At 38.7% G+C, this 17460-nt stretch overlaps 1 protein-coding gene and 1 long non-coding RNA gene across 3 annotated transcripts in view; one reads left to right on the forward strand and one right to left on the reverse strand.

Moving 5' to 3' along the window:
* Positions 1-17460, forward strand: part of LOC137472177 (uncharacterized) — an 88585-nt gene that overhangs the window by 57112 nt on the left and 14013 nt on the right. The gene's annotated exons all lie outside the window — the stretch shown is intronic.
* The window catches only part of WWC2 (WW and C2 domain containing 2), a 94729-nt gene that overhangs the window by 4204 nt on the left and 73065 nt on the right, over positions 1-17460 (reverse strand). For both annotated transcript variants that reach the window (XM_068187003.1, XM_068187004.1), the window contains exons 15-21: positions 14263-14455; positions 12498-12668; positions 11592-11704; positions 10396-10594; positions 8239-8403; positions 5616-5708; positions 4299-4541 (exon numbers count right to left, since the gene is read on the reverse strand). In XM_068187003.1, coding sequence (XP_068043104.1) covers positions 4299-4541; positions 5616-5708; positions 8239-8403; positions 10396-10594; positions 11592-11704; positions 12498-12668; positions 14263-14455 — 1177 coding nt within the window. The remainder of the gene's footprint in view (positions 1-4298; positions 4542-5615; positions 5709-8238; positions 8404-10395; positions 10595-11591; positions 11705-12497; positions 12669-14262; positions 14456-17460) is intronic.

Genomic DNA, 17460 nt, shown 5'->3' on the forward strand with positions numbered 1-17460 from the left:
CTATAAAGTTGTAGAGACTTTAATTTTTGATCTTCAGAGACTTGAAAATGCTGTTCATTACCTCAAATTAAAATACGTTTGCAAGCCTGAAACAGCATTCAAAGCTAGTTTGTGACTTAGAAGTTCACATCCCAGTTCTGAATTCAACCCAGTAGACTCCTAAACAACAAAACCAACTAATTCAAAAGAGCTAGTCTATACTATCAGTTTCATACTGCGTAGTTACAAGAAAGCTGCTCACAGCAGGATAGTGGTACCCTCTGTTGAAACGCACTCTGGTTTCTATATGAAAGTGTTTTACATGAAAGAGAACCACCCTTTCAAAAACTCACTCAAAATCCAGTCAGCTTGTACTGCTGTTAACTTCTTCAGACTCCAGCTCCAAAATAGCTATGATTTTAAAGTTAAATTAATCTATAAATATTGTTTCCTTTATTAGTTAGTGAACATAAATTTGCAATCTACAATTGGTAATGTCTTAATTAATTTTATGTATGTCACTGGCCATATGTTTTACTAGCTCCCCATATTAATATTTACCATCAAAGCACTAAACATACAATATTTCAAAATTTTCTAATTTTATTCTTTCCCTAATTATACATGAAATTAATATGATTACTGCATTTCAGGTTTAAGGGCATAGATTACCTGTTTTCATACTCTTTATTATCACGTATTCCTTTTAAATTTTTAAATCCGTTAATTTTTTCAGGATGCTCTAAGAGAAACCTGGATTTCAGCCCAATGTCTCTAGTAGTATGCCTATGAGAAGGTATGTACATAACTAGGTTTAAATTTACATTATGTTTTTTGAGTGCTTTATATAAAATTCAGAAAATCACACTAATACAAGGGCCAGGCATTCAATAAGTCCCAAAATCTGGCACATTTTGTGGTGATGTACCCCCCTACCCTGGCAACAGCATGATCTCAGATTCTTTAAGTGACCTGAAAACACTCATCCATGACACATCTCTACCAAATGTACGTGTCAGATAGGAATGTCTCTATCTGGGCTTAGCTTAAGCTTAAGTTACTTTAAGATGACAAAGAAGAAACACTATCAAAATTAGAGCTGAAATGCTATTTCCTGTCTTGTTCTTCCATGGGTTTTGTATAGAAAAAACTGAATCCAAAGAAAAACTAACTGTGCTAAATACCAAATCACTGGGACAAGGACATACTTATTGGAATTAATGACATAGTTACATATTACCTCAATATAAATGATGCACTAAAAAGAAATTAAGAAGATATTTACAGGAATCTTTTTTGGATATAAACAGCAGTAGTACTTCAGAGGACACCAGGTGTCTGAAAACTTACTTGTATCAGGATTTAAGACTCAAACATTGAAACACTGTACGATTTCTCACAAACATCCAATCTAAACAAGAGAAAATTCTTCTGGTGCACAGAATTATCTCTGCTGTCTGATCTGCAGGTATTAGTGGGCATGACATGCTTGTTGCACTTAGGAAGGTGTGGAAGGAATGAGAGGGAAGGTATGGAGTCTGTGGATCTGGCTTCAAGCAGAGTAACTAACTGTGTGCTAGCAAGCACCCGCTGATTTTTAACACCACCCACATCTACAGTTTCATTTTTCACTTGAGACTCTCAATTTCTCTGGCGTTTCCAGCTGCTGCATTAGTCTGTGCCATTATAATGCCTGTAGGATCTAAGAAATAATCTATGACAATGTTCTCTAGGCTGCTGTGTTTTCTAACCCAAGGGGAAACACTGACAACACAGTACAGCGCTCTCGGGGTTGTTTTGCTCCACAGGGGAAGGCTGCAATGATTTTAAGGGTAGAAATATTTCTAGACACTTTGTAAGCACTCTTCAAAGAGGTGGAGTGACTGTGATCATTGTTCTGACTTTTACCTTGGGAAGGAGGACTTAAGTGCTGTGCTACTGCCTGCATATGTTTTAGGAATGTGTATTATTACCCTTTTTCCTCACCAGTGTGTGAAACAGTGTTGATCACTGACACCAGCCATACAAAATGTGACAAACCTACCCCCTGCCTTGGAAGAGCTAGCTGAAATAAAACACAAATCCAAAGGGTTCATAATATGAAATGTTGCAGAGGCATACTCTGTTCTAGAGGGAACAGTTTTAGAATGGTAGTAGTTTTAAATTAAATACTCAGAAAATATAATTTCTATCCTGCATCCAGTATTAGACATAAACTATGAAATTCCACATAAATTTAGCTGTGCTTCTTTTCTATAAGTTACTATTTCTATGGGTTAAAGCTTGTATCAAATAAATATAATGAATTCACATGGTAAAAACCAATACAGCTACACTAAGTTTAAACACTGCACTATCTTCTGCCATTTTTTCCAATGTTTTTCAGAACACTCATCAATGTTCACCCTAAACTCTGCTAGTGTATTATAGTCATTTTAGTACTGCACTAACTATAACCAACAATAGATGCCAAAAGAGGGACCAGAAGACACAACAGGACATAAATGTAGAACTGGGAGAGCATGCTGGGGAGAAGTTTAATTTCCTAAGGTATCAGTCAAGGACTTCTTGAAATATGTGGTGCCATTACATGCATTTTTCTACTATGAATTTAGCCAATCCATAAATTAATTATTTTTTGAACCTATGCAAACTTGCAGCACTCAATGTTTTATTGAAAATATTTTTACAGTTTCTGAATGTCATCCTATGTTTGCTTGCATTTAACTTGCCATCTGTTCAATTTTCTACTTCTTGGAGAATACAAGACCATGATGAATTGCTCTCTTCCACCTCACTCATGGTTGTATGGACTTCAGTTGTAGCTACTCAGCTGTTCCTTACACAGAAGTTGTTTCCTCTCTTGACCATCCTTGTTGACTCTCTGTAATTTTATCATTCACTTTGAAAAGGGAAACCAAAAATGAACTATGTTTATGGTACAGGCACAATAATATTTAGACCTTAAGGCAATGATATGTTTTGTTCTAAGTATTTTTGTTAGCAATTCCTGTCTTATTTGCTTTTTGACATCTGCTGGTCCTGTGATGTTTTTGTTTATGTTTTGTCTCTTATATGTGGAGTACCTTATTCCTAACATTTCCCAACAAAGAGCTAAGCTTTGTAAATGTAAATATTAGGATCATCCTTTCCTCATCTACACAAGGCTATTTACTGACATTTAGCTTTTAAAAAACTGAAATAACAGAACCAACAACTATTGCTTACACATGAGGAGGGCCTCTGCACCTTGTTAAAACATTTAATTTTTACAACTCTGAATAACCTATCAAAACAATAGTCTCTATCAACCATAAAGAGCTAAGGAGGAGCACAGATCCCTCGTGGCAGTCACTCACAACCTCCCCTCATTGATATGATGTACATTGACTGACTTGGATGGGAAGGGGGCTCCAGAAGGTGTCTGCTCCAACCTCCTGTTCACAGTAGATGATGCCAGAGCTGAGTAGTCAGGGTCTTGACCAGTCAGATTTAGAATACCTCCAACTGTGCAGGTTGGGTGGGTTTGTTTTACTTTTTTTACTTGGTTGAGTTTTTAACTCCTCTAACAACCTCCCCAGGGCCCTATTCCAGTTGATGATCTCCATAACAATTTAAAAAACCAAACATCCTCCCAAAAAAAAACATAATAAAAGCCCCACAACATCTAACGTATTTATGTATCTTGTTGGAAATTTCCGTGTTCCAATTTCTCACTGTTGAATCTTATTCTTCTATCCTGTTTCTTGTCTTTTAATCATGTGGGAGCATCCCACTACCTTATGGCAGTGCATATATACTTGTACTGTTCGAGAGACCATCACATAGAGAACAAAATTTGGCTTTCCTTTGCCAAAACTAGAACAAGTATGTCCTGCATGAAGAAATAAGCCACTGCCTTTTCCCCATGGCCCAACCACTCTAAGTAGTGGCAATTGCTCCTTCTACCTGTTACAAGCATCTTTTGGCTACAAGTTCTGACTGCAAAGCAACTGAGGCTGAGGGACAGAAAGCACATTAAGTTTTAAGTAAATGCTATTTTACTACACCAACCATAACTATTACTCCAAATAATAGATTTTCTAATGTGACTTATCAAGGTATTTAGAGGGCACCAGGAAAATGTTACTTCAAATTCTACATTTAATGTTGCAGTATTGATCAATAAAGAAACAGTTTACACTATGTAATTCAGAGATATAATTAGTTAAATGTGAGCTTCTGTAAAAACCTTTTAACATCATTAAGCAAATTCTTTAACAAATTTATATCAAAGGTAGGGGCACACTTACTCACACATACGTGAATGCTGCTCATACCTGTTTTTCAGCTTGTTTCAAGAGTTTCTGGAAACGTTCATCCTCTAGCACACACAGAGGAAGGTCTGCCTCTCCTCTACCTTTTATTTCCTCAAGCTTTTGTTTGAGGTCCCGCAAGGCCTGGAGCTCATCATTCAGACGATTCTGTCTTGTGCGTGACACCTGGAGGTCCAGCTCCAAGTCCAGGGAAGTGCGCACGGGGCACTCTTGCGCAGCTCTTCGCATGATGGGCTGGCAAACAGGCTGAGTTGTTTGGGAAACAGAACAGTAAAAATTAATACCTAGAGAGGCTGCTGGAGGGTTTGACATACTGCAGTCAGAAAAGCTCAATTATCTGGGGGTGGGGGGGTGCATTTACCAGTCTTTTTTTCTGAAGTAAAAAAATTCACCTATCCTGGAATTTTTTATTTAGTCACTAGTTAAAAATAAATGCTCCAACCAAGTGCACAATGATATATTTAAGGCTAAAAACAAAAACCCCATTCTGATCCCTGGGGTGACAATGCCGGGAGACACAACACTACACGGAATTCCCCACACATGGTAACAACATTATTTATTTTTGTAAATATTTGCTTTTTCAAGGCCTTAACCAAACACATAATGTTACAAACTCTGTAAACATGCACTTCTTCAGCATATTTCACATTATTTACTGTCCTTTCACAATGACTTTTTGCTTAAGTCAGGCAGGCAGGAGAAGCCATCTTGGACTATTCAGTATCCCAGACTTTTCTTTCTTATGCAAAATGTATCCTGCTTCCTGGTAACAAGGCTTCCAATGGACAATTTTTCTAGTTACAATTAAGATTAAAATATAACTCTCTAAATTCATGTAAGAATGAATTTCATGCCAAAGAATCTTACTCTCTTGTCCTTCAATCCTTTTGCTACTTGAATACTTTTGGTGGAGCGTCAATTCCCTTTAAAAGGACATCTAAATCCTTGAAATCTTCACCAAAATTTACTCAAGATGTTTATTGCTGGTGTTGACTTCTGTGCACCTTGTATTACGTTCTTTAACACAGATCACTTTGACAGTAACTCAAGTTCAACAAGAAATGCCATGATGCTGAGCATCAGCATCTTGCTGCTGCCTTCAAGCCATGACTAAAACAACACAGGCTTTGGTGGAGGGGAGCTGACATTGGACTTAGACCACTATGTTGATATTTCAACATGAAGCTACAGAACACAATTGTGGTACTTGTGTAGCTTTTGCTGAAATACTTGAAATAAAGCGTATCCTTGATGTCATTTGGTATTCCCAGTGTCCCACAGCTTCATTTTAAACCACGCAGGTAACACAGCACATACCCGTTTAACTCTCAGGCTCCGTCGTTCTGTGGCATTTCTCACAAAGAGAGACTTCTTGGCTAGTGTGGAGCTGTCGCTGTCGCTGCGATTCAACTGCCAAAATGTACACAACAAACAGACATAAAGCACCTTCGTATGCAAATACACCAGCACTGGTAGAGCCAGTCAGGGAACCTCAGCCTTTACATACATGTAGGTCATATTCTTAGCATCAAGTTAACAAGTTTGCAACTAGAAAAAGCATCTACTCTAAAATTATAATCCTACAGCAAGACAACCATTGATCTTACTGAATGAATAGTAAGACTTCAGGAATGCAAGGAAGGTAACTATGGTTATTAAGTACTGACAAATCATTGTCTGGTTGAAGATACAAACTATGGATTTCTTTTACCTGGGGCAGGCTTTTAACAAATTTACTACAAGGGAAGGTGAATTATGTAGACATGCACCTGTCCAACAAGCGGTATTTTTGTATTGTTGTTAATTGTAACAAGCAAAGGTGTGCCACAGCTTCCTTCAGAAGCATTTCTTGCTTCTTAAAATGATGTGCCACTTCATAACTTTATTATTCATACACGTTATTTCATACACATCAGTGCAGAATGATTGTTAGGCGTATCAACATCAATAGGTGGTCAGAAGCATCTCTCTGCAGAATATGTATTTCAACTCTTCAGGAAAGGACAAGAAAAGGAATCATTCTGCTAACATTTCAGTAAGCAAAGGCAGGGCCCTGAAGTGTGCTTACACAGGGCTGACTGGGAGCTGGGGGTCAGAAATACAACCACTTGCAATACAAAGTACACCTCTTGGGAGACAATCTGTCTTTTCACCATGAGCCATTACTGGGAGCTCACTCCTTGATACAGAGAGGCAGCCATTGTTCTTTAGGCACTTTTTCTTTTAGGCACTTTAGGCCTACTGTTCTTTAGGCACTTTTCAAGGGACATTTTCCAAAGCACCAATAGACTTTGGTTCTGTCCATTAGGCCTCAAAGATCTCTCTGTTTTCTGTAACATCAGAGGTGCTCTCTTAAAGCCAGGCCATCTCTTCTGATTAGAGAGCAGCTGGCACTTCACCAGAGTGTATCCAACAGGCGCTTTCCTCCCGTACAGCAGCTCAATGCAAGGAAGGCTGGATATGCCTGTGGTACAAGCTGGGGACTGGGACTGGGGAAACCCCAGCTCTTCAGCCCTCTTTGTGAACTTGGATGCAGCTACAGTGCTCACTCTGGAGCCCCCAGCAGTGGGCAACAAGTGTTTTTGACCCTGTAAACGATGTATCTGCAAACATATTCTTTTCACAGGGTACTTTGCTTCCAGGCAATACCACACACAATGAGAAATAGAATGGCTTATTCAAGGTAAGTTTTTTTTTTGATTCTGGCTCTTGGCAGCAACTATGTAGCAATGCTCAAAGCTACAAAAGCCCAGTGCTTTTCCAGATGCAAAAACCTCCAAAGTCTACACTAACTAAGCTACTAAAACAACTAGTTTTACTTCCTGTTGAAGACCTACATAGGCAGCAGGCTAAGGTGATATTTTTATGCCAATAATACCAATTTCCATTTAGGAATTAAATTCCAGCACGGGAACTAATACGAAGGCTAGCTTCTGAATTCAGCCAATAATGTATCCATATTATGTAAAGATTGTTAGAAAACAATCTGCTGTATTTCATTCTGGAGGGTATATGGAACAGATATTTAAGTATGTAGGTACTGACCAAAGATTTTTTTTTTTAGGCCAATAAGAATCACAGAGAAGTGATGAACATTAATGTTCCCAAATGATTAAGGCAAATGCTTCTAACTGAAATGGGGTATTCAAGCATAAGTATTACTTTTTTTAAAAAAACATACTTGTATGAATAACCTGTAGAAACTAAAGATAAAAATAAACTGCCTTTTCTAGGGTATCTGTAATCATAATCTATAGAGCTGGTAGTCCAGGCTTAAATCTTTAAACATATGATTTTCATCGTTAGTTTAGCAGCAGCAAGACTTACAATTTAAATATTTTTTTCTTTTTCCATGCTACCGTAGATCTAGAGAGACTGGAGAACTTAGCTGCCAAAGCCACGTTTAAAACCCAGCCCCGAGGCAGTGCTTGCGCATCTTTCAAAGATGCAATTACAGCAGGATTTGGGCTGCCTAGGTTTAAAACCAGTTGAGATACAAAGCAAGATTTAAAATTGATGACTGAGCTCTTTCCACACTGTTACCCTTAAATGGTTGCATTATTAAAATATGGTAATGCAATGGCGTTTTACAGTGAATTCTATTTCATGTTGTAACAAATTGTTTTGCTGCGAGAGTGCTGGAGTTGCTGACGTGCAGGGAAACACTTTTTGCAGAGAGCCAGCACAGGCATCTGTGTTATTTCTCTCCAATAGGATGTATTTTTGCCCTAGCAGAGGTGTTTTGCAAGAGTATGCAACTCTGCTGAAAGTCAATTCTACTATACATCAGCTCAGATAGGGAAGGACTCTAGAGAAAGCACAGGCTCTGCCTCTTGTAGGGAAAATCAGTACATGACTCAGTGTCATCAATGCTTCATTCCCAAGAAATTAAATGACTCTTTGGTTAATAGCTCTTCATTCCAAGTGTCTTTCCTCTTACCCTGCAGATGTATTGGTTCCGCTCGCCTGGAGAGAAGGTTTGGGAGCGCACTATCATGCTGTTCCTGACAAAGGGACGCTGTCTGGAGCTCCAGCTGGCTCTGTCCTTGGGTCGGACTCCTGTGTTCTCTTTAACCAATTCCTCAGTGTTAGTCTCTTTATCAACCTATGAAAAGGAATTTAATGGATAACACTTACTATAACCAGATACATGCCCTCACATAGTTTCTGTGCCCTCAGACTTCACAAGCATTCTCATTACCTTGTGGTAAATGGAAAAAGACCAGGGGCAAAAAGCACCGTGCATTTACAGAGAAGCTATCCCACGTAAAGAAATGCAAAATTCCCAAGAGACTTAAGAGTGTGTGGAGAGGCTTTGAAGGTACTCTTTGTAGCCAGTAAAGCTGAAGCTTTTGCAGAAAGGCCTTTGCTGCTTGGCAGATGGCTTGATGCAAACACAGTGCAAGTAATGTTTTGCTTTGCCATTTGCAGACATTATGATTATTGCACATTTATATTTACTTTGTTTGGTAGTTGCAGAAGAGCAAGGTTCTGCCACGCCACAGACGGTGCCTGTGCACACTGAAAGGGGGCAGCTGGGAAAGTTACACTGCTCAGGTCCTTCCAGATGTACTGCCGTACATCCCCAAGCCTCAGCAGCAGGGCTGCTTTATGCAATCTTCAGAGCTTCACCAGCCTTGTGAACCCAGGGAAAAGACCTTGCTGGCTGCTGTCCCTCAGCACAGCCTGCTGCCTACTAGAGTTGTCCCACATGTGCCAGAGGGAGCCTCAAGTGGCCCCATCCCCGTGGGTGGCACAGCCTGTGCTTACTTCCATGCTGCAATCATCCTGGCTGCTGGGCTTAGACCAAGCTCTGCAGCAGCTGGAACATTCAATGTAACTGATGTGCAATGGGAGTTTCTCTTCAACTTGGATAATTTAATGAGGTTCATGATTTTAACACTGCAGGTGATAAACAGTCACCTAAATAGCACAACAGCAACCCCGAGAGCATGTGGCATACAGAGATCTATGCTGTGTCTGGCTCTGCAGTGGAGACTGCTGTCTTTCACTCATTGTCTGGGTCCACCCAGCCCAGGCTTAGCAAAGCACTTGTGTGCGTGTCTAACCTTCACGTGTCGTCCTTGCCATCTCCCCTTGCCAAGTTAGGGCTTTGATCTATATTTACTTGCTACTCAGCAGACCGTCAGTCCTTTTAATACCACAGCCTTAGCTCATTTGGCATCTTGCCACATTAATTGGAAGTTAATTACAGTTTCCAGCAAGTCCACTGAGATGTTAAACTTTTGTATTGTCACAAAGTTGAAGGAACAGGATGTCACTCTTTGTCTTTTTACTTCTGCTATTTTATAGAACTTGTGGGTTTAAAACATGCAACAGTGTTTTTATTAAGATGCAGAAAGATTCTAAAAATTTTATTTCTGAGAGTGTGCTACCACATCAGGGATATGTTTACTAAACATTTGCTAAAAGTGCTTTCAGGAAAGTGGAATATAATTTAAAAAACAACAGTGACCAAGAACATGGAATTAAAATTTGCTTTATGCAGTGTGTGGGTACAACAGTACCCTCAATTGTTCAGAAGTATACACAGTTTTAATACACATTTTGGAATTTTCTGTTCATTAATCTTTTGTCCTTTTTTCTGCTAAGACAGTTCTTGTATTTCTCGCCCAAAAATTAGGGGAAATAAATAAGGAAATCCCTGCACTGGCTTAAAGATCTTGACCCTTGTCATGTGCTTTTCCCTGTTTAGCAGATGAATCAGAAAATAAGAAAAGGAAACAATGAAACAGATGTGCAGAAATATTTTAAATATGTACAAGCTGAAGCTACTGAACTACTCTTGTGTTTTGAATGTCTGCCATATGTAACAAAAAAGGTGAAGATAGAGAGTCTTGGTTAATTGTCCTGGACTTAGAAGTCCTGCTTAGCATGTCTGTCCAATGTCCTCTTCATAGCTCAGAAGTGACCACATCAATATTGTTACACATACATAAAGACAAACGCTACTGACAAACAAAGGCTACAGCAAATTGTAAATGCATAGGTGCAGCAGACTTCTATAGTAATTGTTTAGAAAGAGATTTTTTGACGTGGTAAGATATTGTAGGAATGTGAATTTTAAGATATTCACCAGTGTTAGAACTACAGCAGCCTGCTGGCTTTCCTGGGCCTCATCACTGTTCTCTCTTTTCTTGTCTTTGTCTTCATTCATTTCTCGTGCATCCATGAGTAACCCCTTGTCATCATTACAGTTGCCTTCTACTTCCAGCTTAATGCCATCTTCCTCTTCATCCACAATTTCATCAGAGGCCTCTGCGAGCATCTCTAGCCTGTATGAACAGAAGCAGCCCAGGCTTATTATGAAACTGAAAAAGCTCACCGGAAAAAGATACCAGAAAGCCCAGACCTGCACTAATGTGTAAGGCATGCATTTTCCTGACAGAGAAAACAACTATCATCCAAATGCTTCCATTAAATTCATGTGAAGGCCTGCTTCATTGCTGCCTCCAGCGAAACCCAGCACTACTACAGTTCACCCTCAAGGTCATTATGACAGCACTGCACTATATTCAATAGCTGTAATGTTGATAATGTTGAAGGACTTTCATTATAAGTGCATAAAACAAAAAGCCACTCCCCCTTTCCCCCAGTAAAGCATGTATTTTCTTCTACATTGCAGCTAAGAAAATGCACAATAACAGAACTCAAATAACAATTTAGCAAGAAATCTGTGTCTTGGGAAAGCTCACAGTTTCTTCAAAAACAAGACCATCAATGGAAGTACACCCACGCTGACTTTATCAGACAGCAGCTCTCTTTTCAAATCTAACTGCTTGCCTGTTAGAGTTAATGCAACTATAATATTTGATACTTTGCTACACTTCTAGTGGCTTTACAACCCAGGTGGTTGCACAGGAAGATGTACGTGGAATGGAGGAGCATTGGTAGTAGGAGTTCATAGAACAGCCAAGAGACTGTAAACCTAAAAGAATGTGAATAAATTGACCATACAAGAGAACGAGACTTTACTCCAATTCCAGTGGTGGTGAGGCGCAGGAACAGGTTGTCCAGAGAAGCCATAGATGTCCTGTCCTTGGAAATTTTCAGGGCCAGGTTGGATGGGGTGTGGACCAACCTGGTCTAGTGGAAAGTGTCCCTGCCCATGGCAGCAGTATTAGACTGGATGATCTTTAAAGATCCCTTCCAACCCATGCCATTCTATGAATCTATGATCTCCAAAAGTACAGCCCTTTTGTTTGTCTAATAAGAGGAAGAATGAGCTGAATCATTCAGGCATGAACAGTGAGGGAGGAAAAGTATCTTTACCAGTCTTCCTCAGAGGCCCTTTGCTCTTGTTCCTTCTCCTCATCTTCTGCCAGCTCTTGTTCTACTGCTTCCAGCTCAGCAGATGTCCTCTCCAGCAGAGCTGACACAGCATCCTGCTCACAAGGAAAAAGATGAAAGCAGAGTTGAATGACACATAACAGGTAGGAAAGTGACAACTCTTGCAAGAGCTGCATTACCTTACTGCTCCCTGATGTCAGCAGACACAATGACCCCCAGATCACAAGGATAAGAGGTTTGAATTGACAGTTTATAGCACATTGAATGATTACTTTTACACAGAGTAAATCTCAATGAAAAACAATTGGTTTTAAAATTACAATGTAATCAAATATACTCCTGTCATCCTTCAATGTATTTTCTCATCTTCCCTCTCATACTTGTAATGTTCTTAGGTGGAAAAAGGGTGCTTTTCAAAGTTACATTTTCTATGCAGTTCTCTTAAGAAAATATTAAAGCAGAAAAGCTTATTTAACCATAGGAGTTAGTATGTTGTGCATAAACAGCATGCTCAATGCAATGGCTTTGAGTATGCAGATTCAAACAGTTAACAAATAGCAGTTTTAAATGTATGGATATGAAAATAAATGCCACACTTAAGGAAGCTCTTCAATAACATTCTTTCTAAAAAGAAACATAGCTGAAGGGTTTCAAATTGGAAGTGCAATCTTGTATCCAGTAAAAAGCATCTGCCATATCCCCACTCCCGTCTGAGACCCATATAGCCCCTACTCACACAAAGTCACTCTAGACAAAAGTGCCTGCAAAACAGGGCCTTGGACCTTCAGGGATGGCAGTTCACACATTCAAATAACTACAATGCAATGGCACAATCGGAGTCTCTGGCTTTTTTCTTGCTATCACAGTAACAGCCAATTCATCACTCACCAAGTCCAGTGAGTCCAATGACTGTGATTGCTCGCTTAACAGTAACATGTATTCGTCATTTTGTTCCTTGGGATTTTTGCCAGGACTCTGCTTGCAAGGCAACAGGTTGCACCACAAAGTACAGGTCTCATAAGAAAGTGATAAATCTGCCAAGCTGATCTGAGTCCCAGCCTGTATAAAATAAGAAAAGGGAAAAGATAAAAAAAAATATTTAAATTTGTTCTGTTTCCTACAAAACATTATACTGTACTCATCATGAAAACAGGCAGCCAAGATTTGACATGAACCTTAATTCCGTTATTAACTGTACAGTTTTCTATTTCCCTCCAGTTCCAGTTAAAATAGACAAATAGAAGCACATGGAAATGTCCTTCATATTGTCCATTCTGCCATCTCTTATTTCAGTCTGTAGAAATGTCTCCCCATACGCACACCCCACACCATACCACAGTATTGCACACACCTGCTCTAGGGCATTCAGTAATGAAAACCTGTGCAGCACCAGCTCGTGGGACAGCAAGTGTCACATCATTTTTCAGCTGTCCCATGCATATGGCAAATAATGGATGACCTTCCTTGCTCTAACCAGGGAGGAAGATGAAAAGCCAGTAAAAGAGATTAAGAAACCCTTTCATTTGGACAAGTGCTGGCATCCACTGAGTTGGTACTTTGGGAAAACTTCTGAAGTACTCATGTTTGGGCTGTGCCTTGGAGATTAAAGTCCTCTGTTCTTTGGCAAAGCATATTATCTCCACAGCTACTGGGCTGCACACAGCTCTTGCCAAGACTCTGGTCCTGTTGTCCAGGGCATTCTCCTGGGGATGGTACTCCCAACTCTTTCATTTGATCTTTGGAATAACCCCTGTCTTTGTTGGGGTTTTTTGATGTTGTTGAGTCCTTTCTTCACCTTTGTATCCTGCCTGAGGTTGCTTTTTTTTTTCTGTTGCCCTTCCCCTTCCTCAGGGAAAAACTCTTACATACTGAAAAGGCCACCACGCTCCCCAGGAATTAAATTAATGTCTACATTCTGGAAGTGAGGCTGTTTCACCGTAGTCAGAACTGATGAACCCCAGCAGATTCCAGCATCTCTTCAGTGTGTAGCAACTGAAAAAAATCTCACTGTGCTACTAAAATCCCTCATGGTGAAAAACTAGAGTTGAGTTGTACCAGACCATGCAAAAGCAATTTAAAAGTAAATGAAGCATCACTGATTCAGTGATGACTACAATTAACAACATTTAAAGTGACAGCTTCCAATGGGCTGATCTATAAATGTCATGCTTTTTTTATTTCAACAAATCATAAAGACCAAAAAGGTGTCCATCATATAATCTAAAATAATGTCCAAAATGTAATTTAATTTGTTCTTTGTGACACGTGGTGATAATGAGGGTTTGCTCCCGTTTTGGTTTTTTTTTTTTACGGTGGCTCTTCTTCAGTTTTTAATTCAAAATCTAGCATTAAAATAATGTTTCACTGAAGTTCATAGGGGGTTTATGTATAAATTGGCAAAGATGGAATATCAATCTGGAATTAAAGGGTTAAAGTAGTGTTAGAATTATCAAAACACCTTCCATCCAGGATTAGATTCTGTACCAGGAGTTTCAGAGAAAGGCAGTATTCTAGGTACTATAGCAACAACTAAGTTATGCTTCAGACTTTGTCTCCAAGTGCTGTGGAATTTTAGCAGCCTTGACCATCAAAATAAGAGGGGACACTATAAACAAATGCATGCCAAAAAAGCACCAGAAATAAAACTGCATACCAAGCATTCTTCCCGACGACTTCTACTGACAGCACAAACATCTACTCTCAGTGTCTTCTGTAGCAGTGCTACTTGAGAAATGGCTACTCTGAATATCTCGTTGAATAAAATGGTTTCCATGGCAGGATGAACTTTAGTGCGGAACAGACAGCTGATATCAGTGGAGGATGGAAGGACTGCTACTCTGATATACCTGCCAGAAACAAAACAAAATCTTTACTCTGTTTAAACTGGCACTTGCTGGTGATGCATGAGAGAAGTTCACCCCATTGACTTAAGGACTGCAGAGCAACAAAATGGAACAGTAACTTATCAGTGGAATGGAAAAGAGGTGACAAAGATGAGTGAGGAACTCCTCTTGTCCCTAGCACAAGCATTTCCCAAGAAGGAATTTTTGTGCCTGGTAAGGTAGTAGTAGCAAGAGAGGTAGCAGTTTCTGATGCCATCCAAGTTTAGTACTGTAAACAACGAAGATCATGTCACAGGTGGGAGGAAACATGTCCTTAATGTTAATTTTAAAAAATGAGAAGAACTGGAGTGGATGTAAAAATTCAATTCTTAGACTAATGCAAGCAGCACTGAAAAGCAGTGATGTCTTTTAATCTTTTAAGGAAACAAATCAAACAAAATTTCCAAAGAAAGCAGGAAACTAAGGAAAGCAAGGAAGAAAATAGCTAGGGCCACAGCTGCTTAAGATCAATTCATAACATATTAAGTGAAATTTGGAAAAATGCATCTTGCAAGCCTAAACTGAAGCACAGAGGGTAACTTGAAATTGTTACAAGACTGCATTCATTTCATACAAGCAGTAGGAATGGATATTATGTGGATAAAAGTCATACCAGCTGACTTGCAGGTCTCACTTTAGCAGCAGCTTGACACAGTAAAGACATTTTTAATGCAATTTGTATGTGCTATTTACCTATTGCACAGTTTCTCATACACACAAATGAGCCTAGTAATAGTTTTCCATCTTTTCTGTGCCTATCTATTAGTCTGTTTCTGGTACTGGCTTTAAAGATAAATGGCATTCACTGGAAAATAGAATGCAATGAAGCTGGCTAAAACAAGAAGAAAGAGTGGGTCAATGTAAATAATTCTGAAAATACTTTTTCTCTCAAAATGTATAGTACTACTCCTACTATATTTTCTAACTTTATGTATAGTTTTGTTAATTTTATTAAAAACTGAATTTTACATTAGTTAAAACAAATTAGGTCTGTGAGAAACACAATTTTTTTACTTGGATTTGGGCACAGAATTATTTCCCAGTTATGCCAAACTTCTTAGAATAAAGAGCAAAATCTAGGTTGTTTGGTTCACATGTATAGCCTGGATAGCAGGTATCCAGCATTTTGACATGCCAGTCCTGAGGTGAAGTGGTATCATATTGTAACTCCAGTAATGCTGCTGCTGTACTCATATAACTGTAGGTGAGCAACTGGCAGTCTACTGAAAACAGCCATTTTAACAGACTAAGCAATTAAAAACGTTTATTAAAAATGTAGGAAGAGAAGATAAAGTGTATCAAAAGTATGTTTAAAAGGTGGTGCATTGGAACTTTCTTTTAATAAATGTTTGCCAATTTATTGGCATCAGCCAAATGAAGGGTAAACAAAGTGAAAGAAATTGTTCTCTCACTTTTTTGTACAGAAGTGGTCACTTTCATTTTAATTAATTAACTTAAAGAGTCAAGTGATGAATCAGATTTTACTGTGACAAACCTATGATTTCTCAACTGATGAAGAAGTGACCCTGACACAATAACTTTTCAACTGTGCTCTACCTAGGCTAAAAGTGAGCGGTTTTTACAGTATCAGTAACACCTCATGTCAAATCTATTTTTTCATGCGTAAAGGTTCAGTAAAGTACTAATTTATTCAACGGATATTCTAGGAAATGCAGCTACAATGCAGCATCTTTTTCCAGACCCAATTTTTATTATTGTTTGTATCTGTACAGATTATACATATATGTACACAAGTGCAAGTGGCAGAAAAAAAAATGCTATTTGCAAGGTCCTGCCTTTACACTGCCCCTTCTTCCTCCTTGTTTTGTGTACCTTTAATTTCATCAAATCTTTTTTAACAGCAGCAGGTCAGGACTTCTTGACTGTTAATTACAACTTCACACTTTAATTCCTGAAAAGATGCCTGTTCTGACCAAGCTTTGTGTTACTGACCATCTTTTTGCCGTTCCACATTATTTACTTTTCCTCTCATCTGTGTCAATTTATTCTTCTATAATTTTTCTGTTTTCTTGTGCTAAATGTTAGTGGACTTGGAAGGTCAGCAGAGAAAGACTAGTTCAGAGAAGGAAGGATAGTAGTAGAACAACCACTTCTTATTAACAAAAAACAAACAGAAAAATCCAGCAAGGACCCAGGCCTCTATCCTTAATGCATCCTTTCCCTATCCAGTGGCTTCCTATTTATCTGCCAATCAAATTTAAGGCAATGGGATACAAAGGAAAAAGAACCAGCAAGAAAACCAAAATTTTCAAGGAACGATTATATCCTACTCCAATCTTATTAAGCTTTTCAACAGGTTAAGGCAGTCTTAGAGTCTGTCACAAAAAGCTTGCTCAAGTGTTCCCAAGGCAACCTGTACTTATTTATACAGATGAGAATTTTGGATTAGAAACTCAGTGGTAACATATTCAGGCTTTTCTGTTCATTTTCTACCTATGATTTAAACTGTAATTTACTTTTAGACTTTGCATGTTGGTCCAATTTGTCTCAAGAACTAATTCTTAACAGACCCCCAGGTTCTAGTTGTTCAGGATGGTCAGTGGTATGTCAGTGTGACTGTGCTTGTCCACTTGCAATTTATTAAATTACCCCTTTATTTTAAAAGCTCACTTAAAAGACAAATGCTGCTTTAAATATAATTTTACATCTAAAAGACACATAAATGTAAAAAGACAACATTCTGAGCTGAAAGGATGCCAAAGTATCAAAAGAATGGTTTTAGTAACTACAGCATAGCTGTTTTGCACTCACAAAGCTGGAATGTTTAGAAGCAGTAGATAAAACACCATTTAAAAATCCTTTTTATTCCAATTTAGTGGAATGTGCAAATTTCCTGACAACATCTTATTCTTGCAGCATTGCTGGAATATGCAAATACTAAATACTACATATTACATAATTACTACAATGCTAAATACTACAACAAGTACAAGTTTTGTACATATTTC

The sequence above is a fragment of the Anomalospiza imberbis genome, chromosome 4 (assembly GCF_031753505.1).
Source record: "Anomalospiza imberbis isolate Cuckoo-Finch-1a 21T00152 chromosome 4, ASM3175350v1, whole genome shotgun sequence".
Classification (NCBI taxonomy): domain Eukaryota; kingdom Metazoa; phylum Chordata; class Aves; order Passeriformes; family Viduidae; genus Anomalospiza; species Anomalospiza imberbis.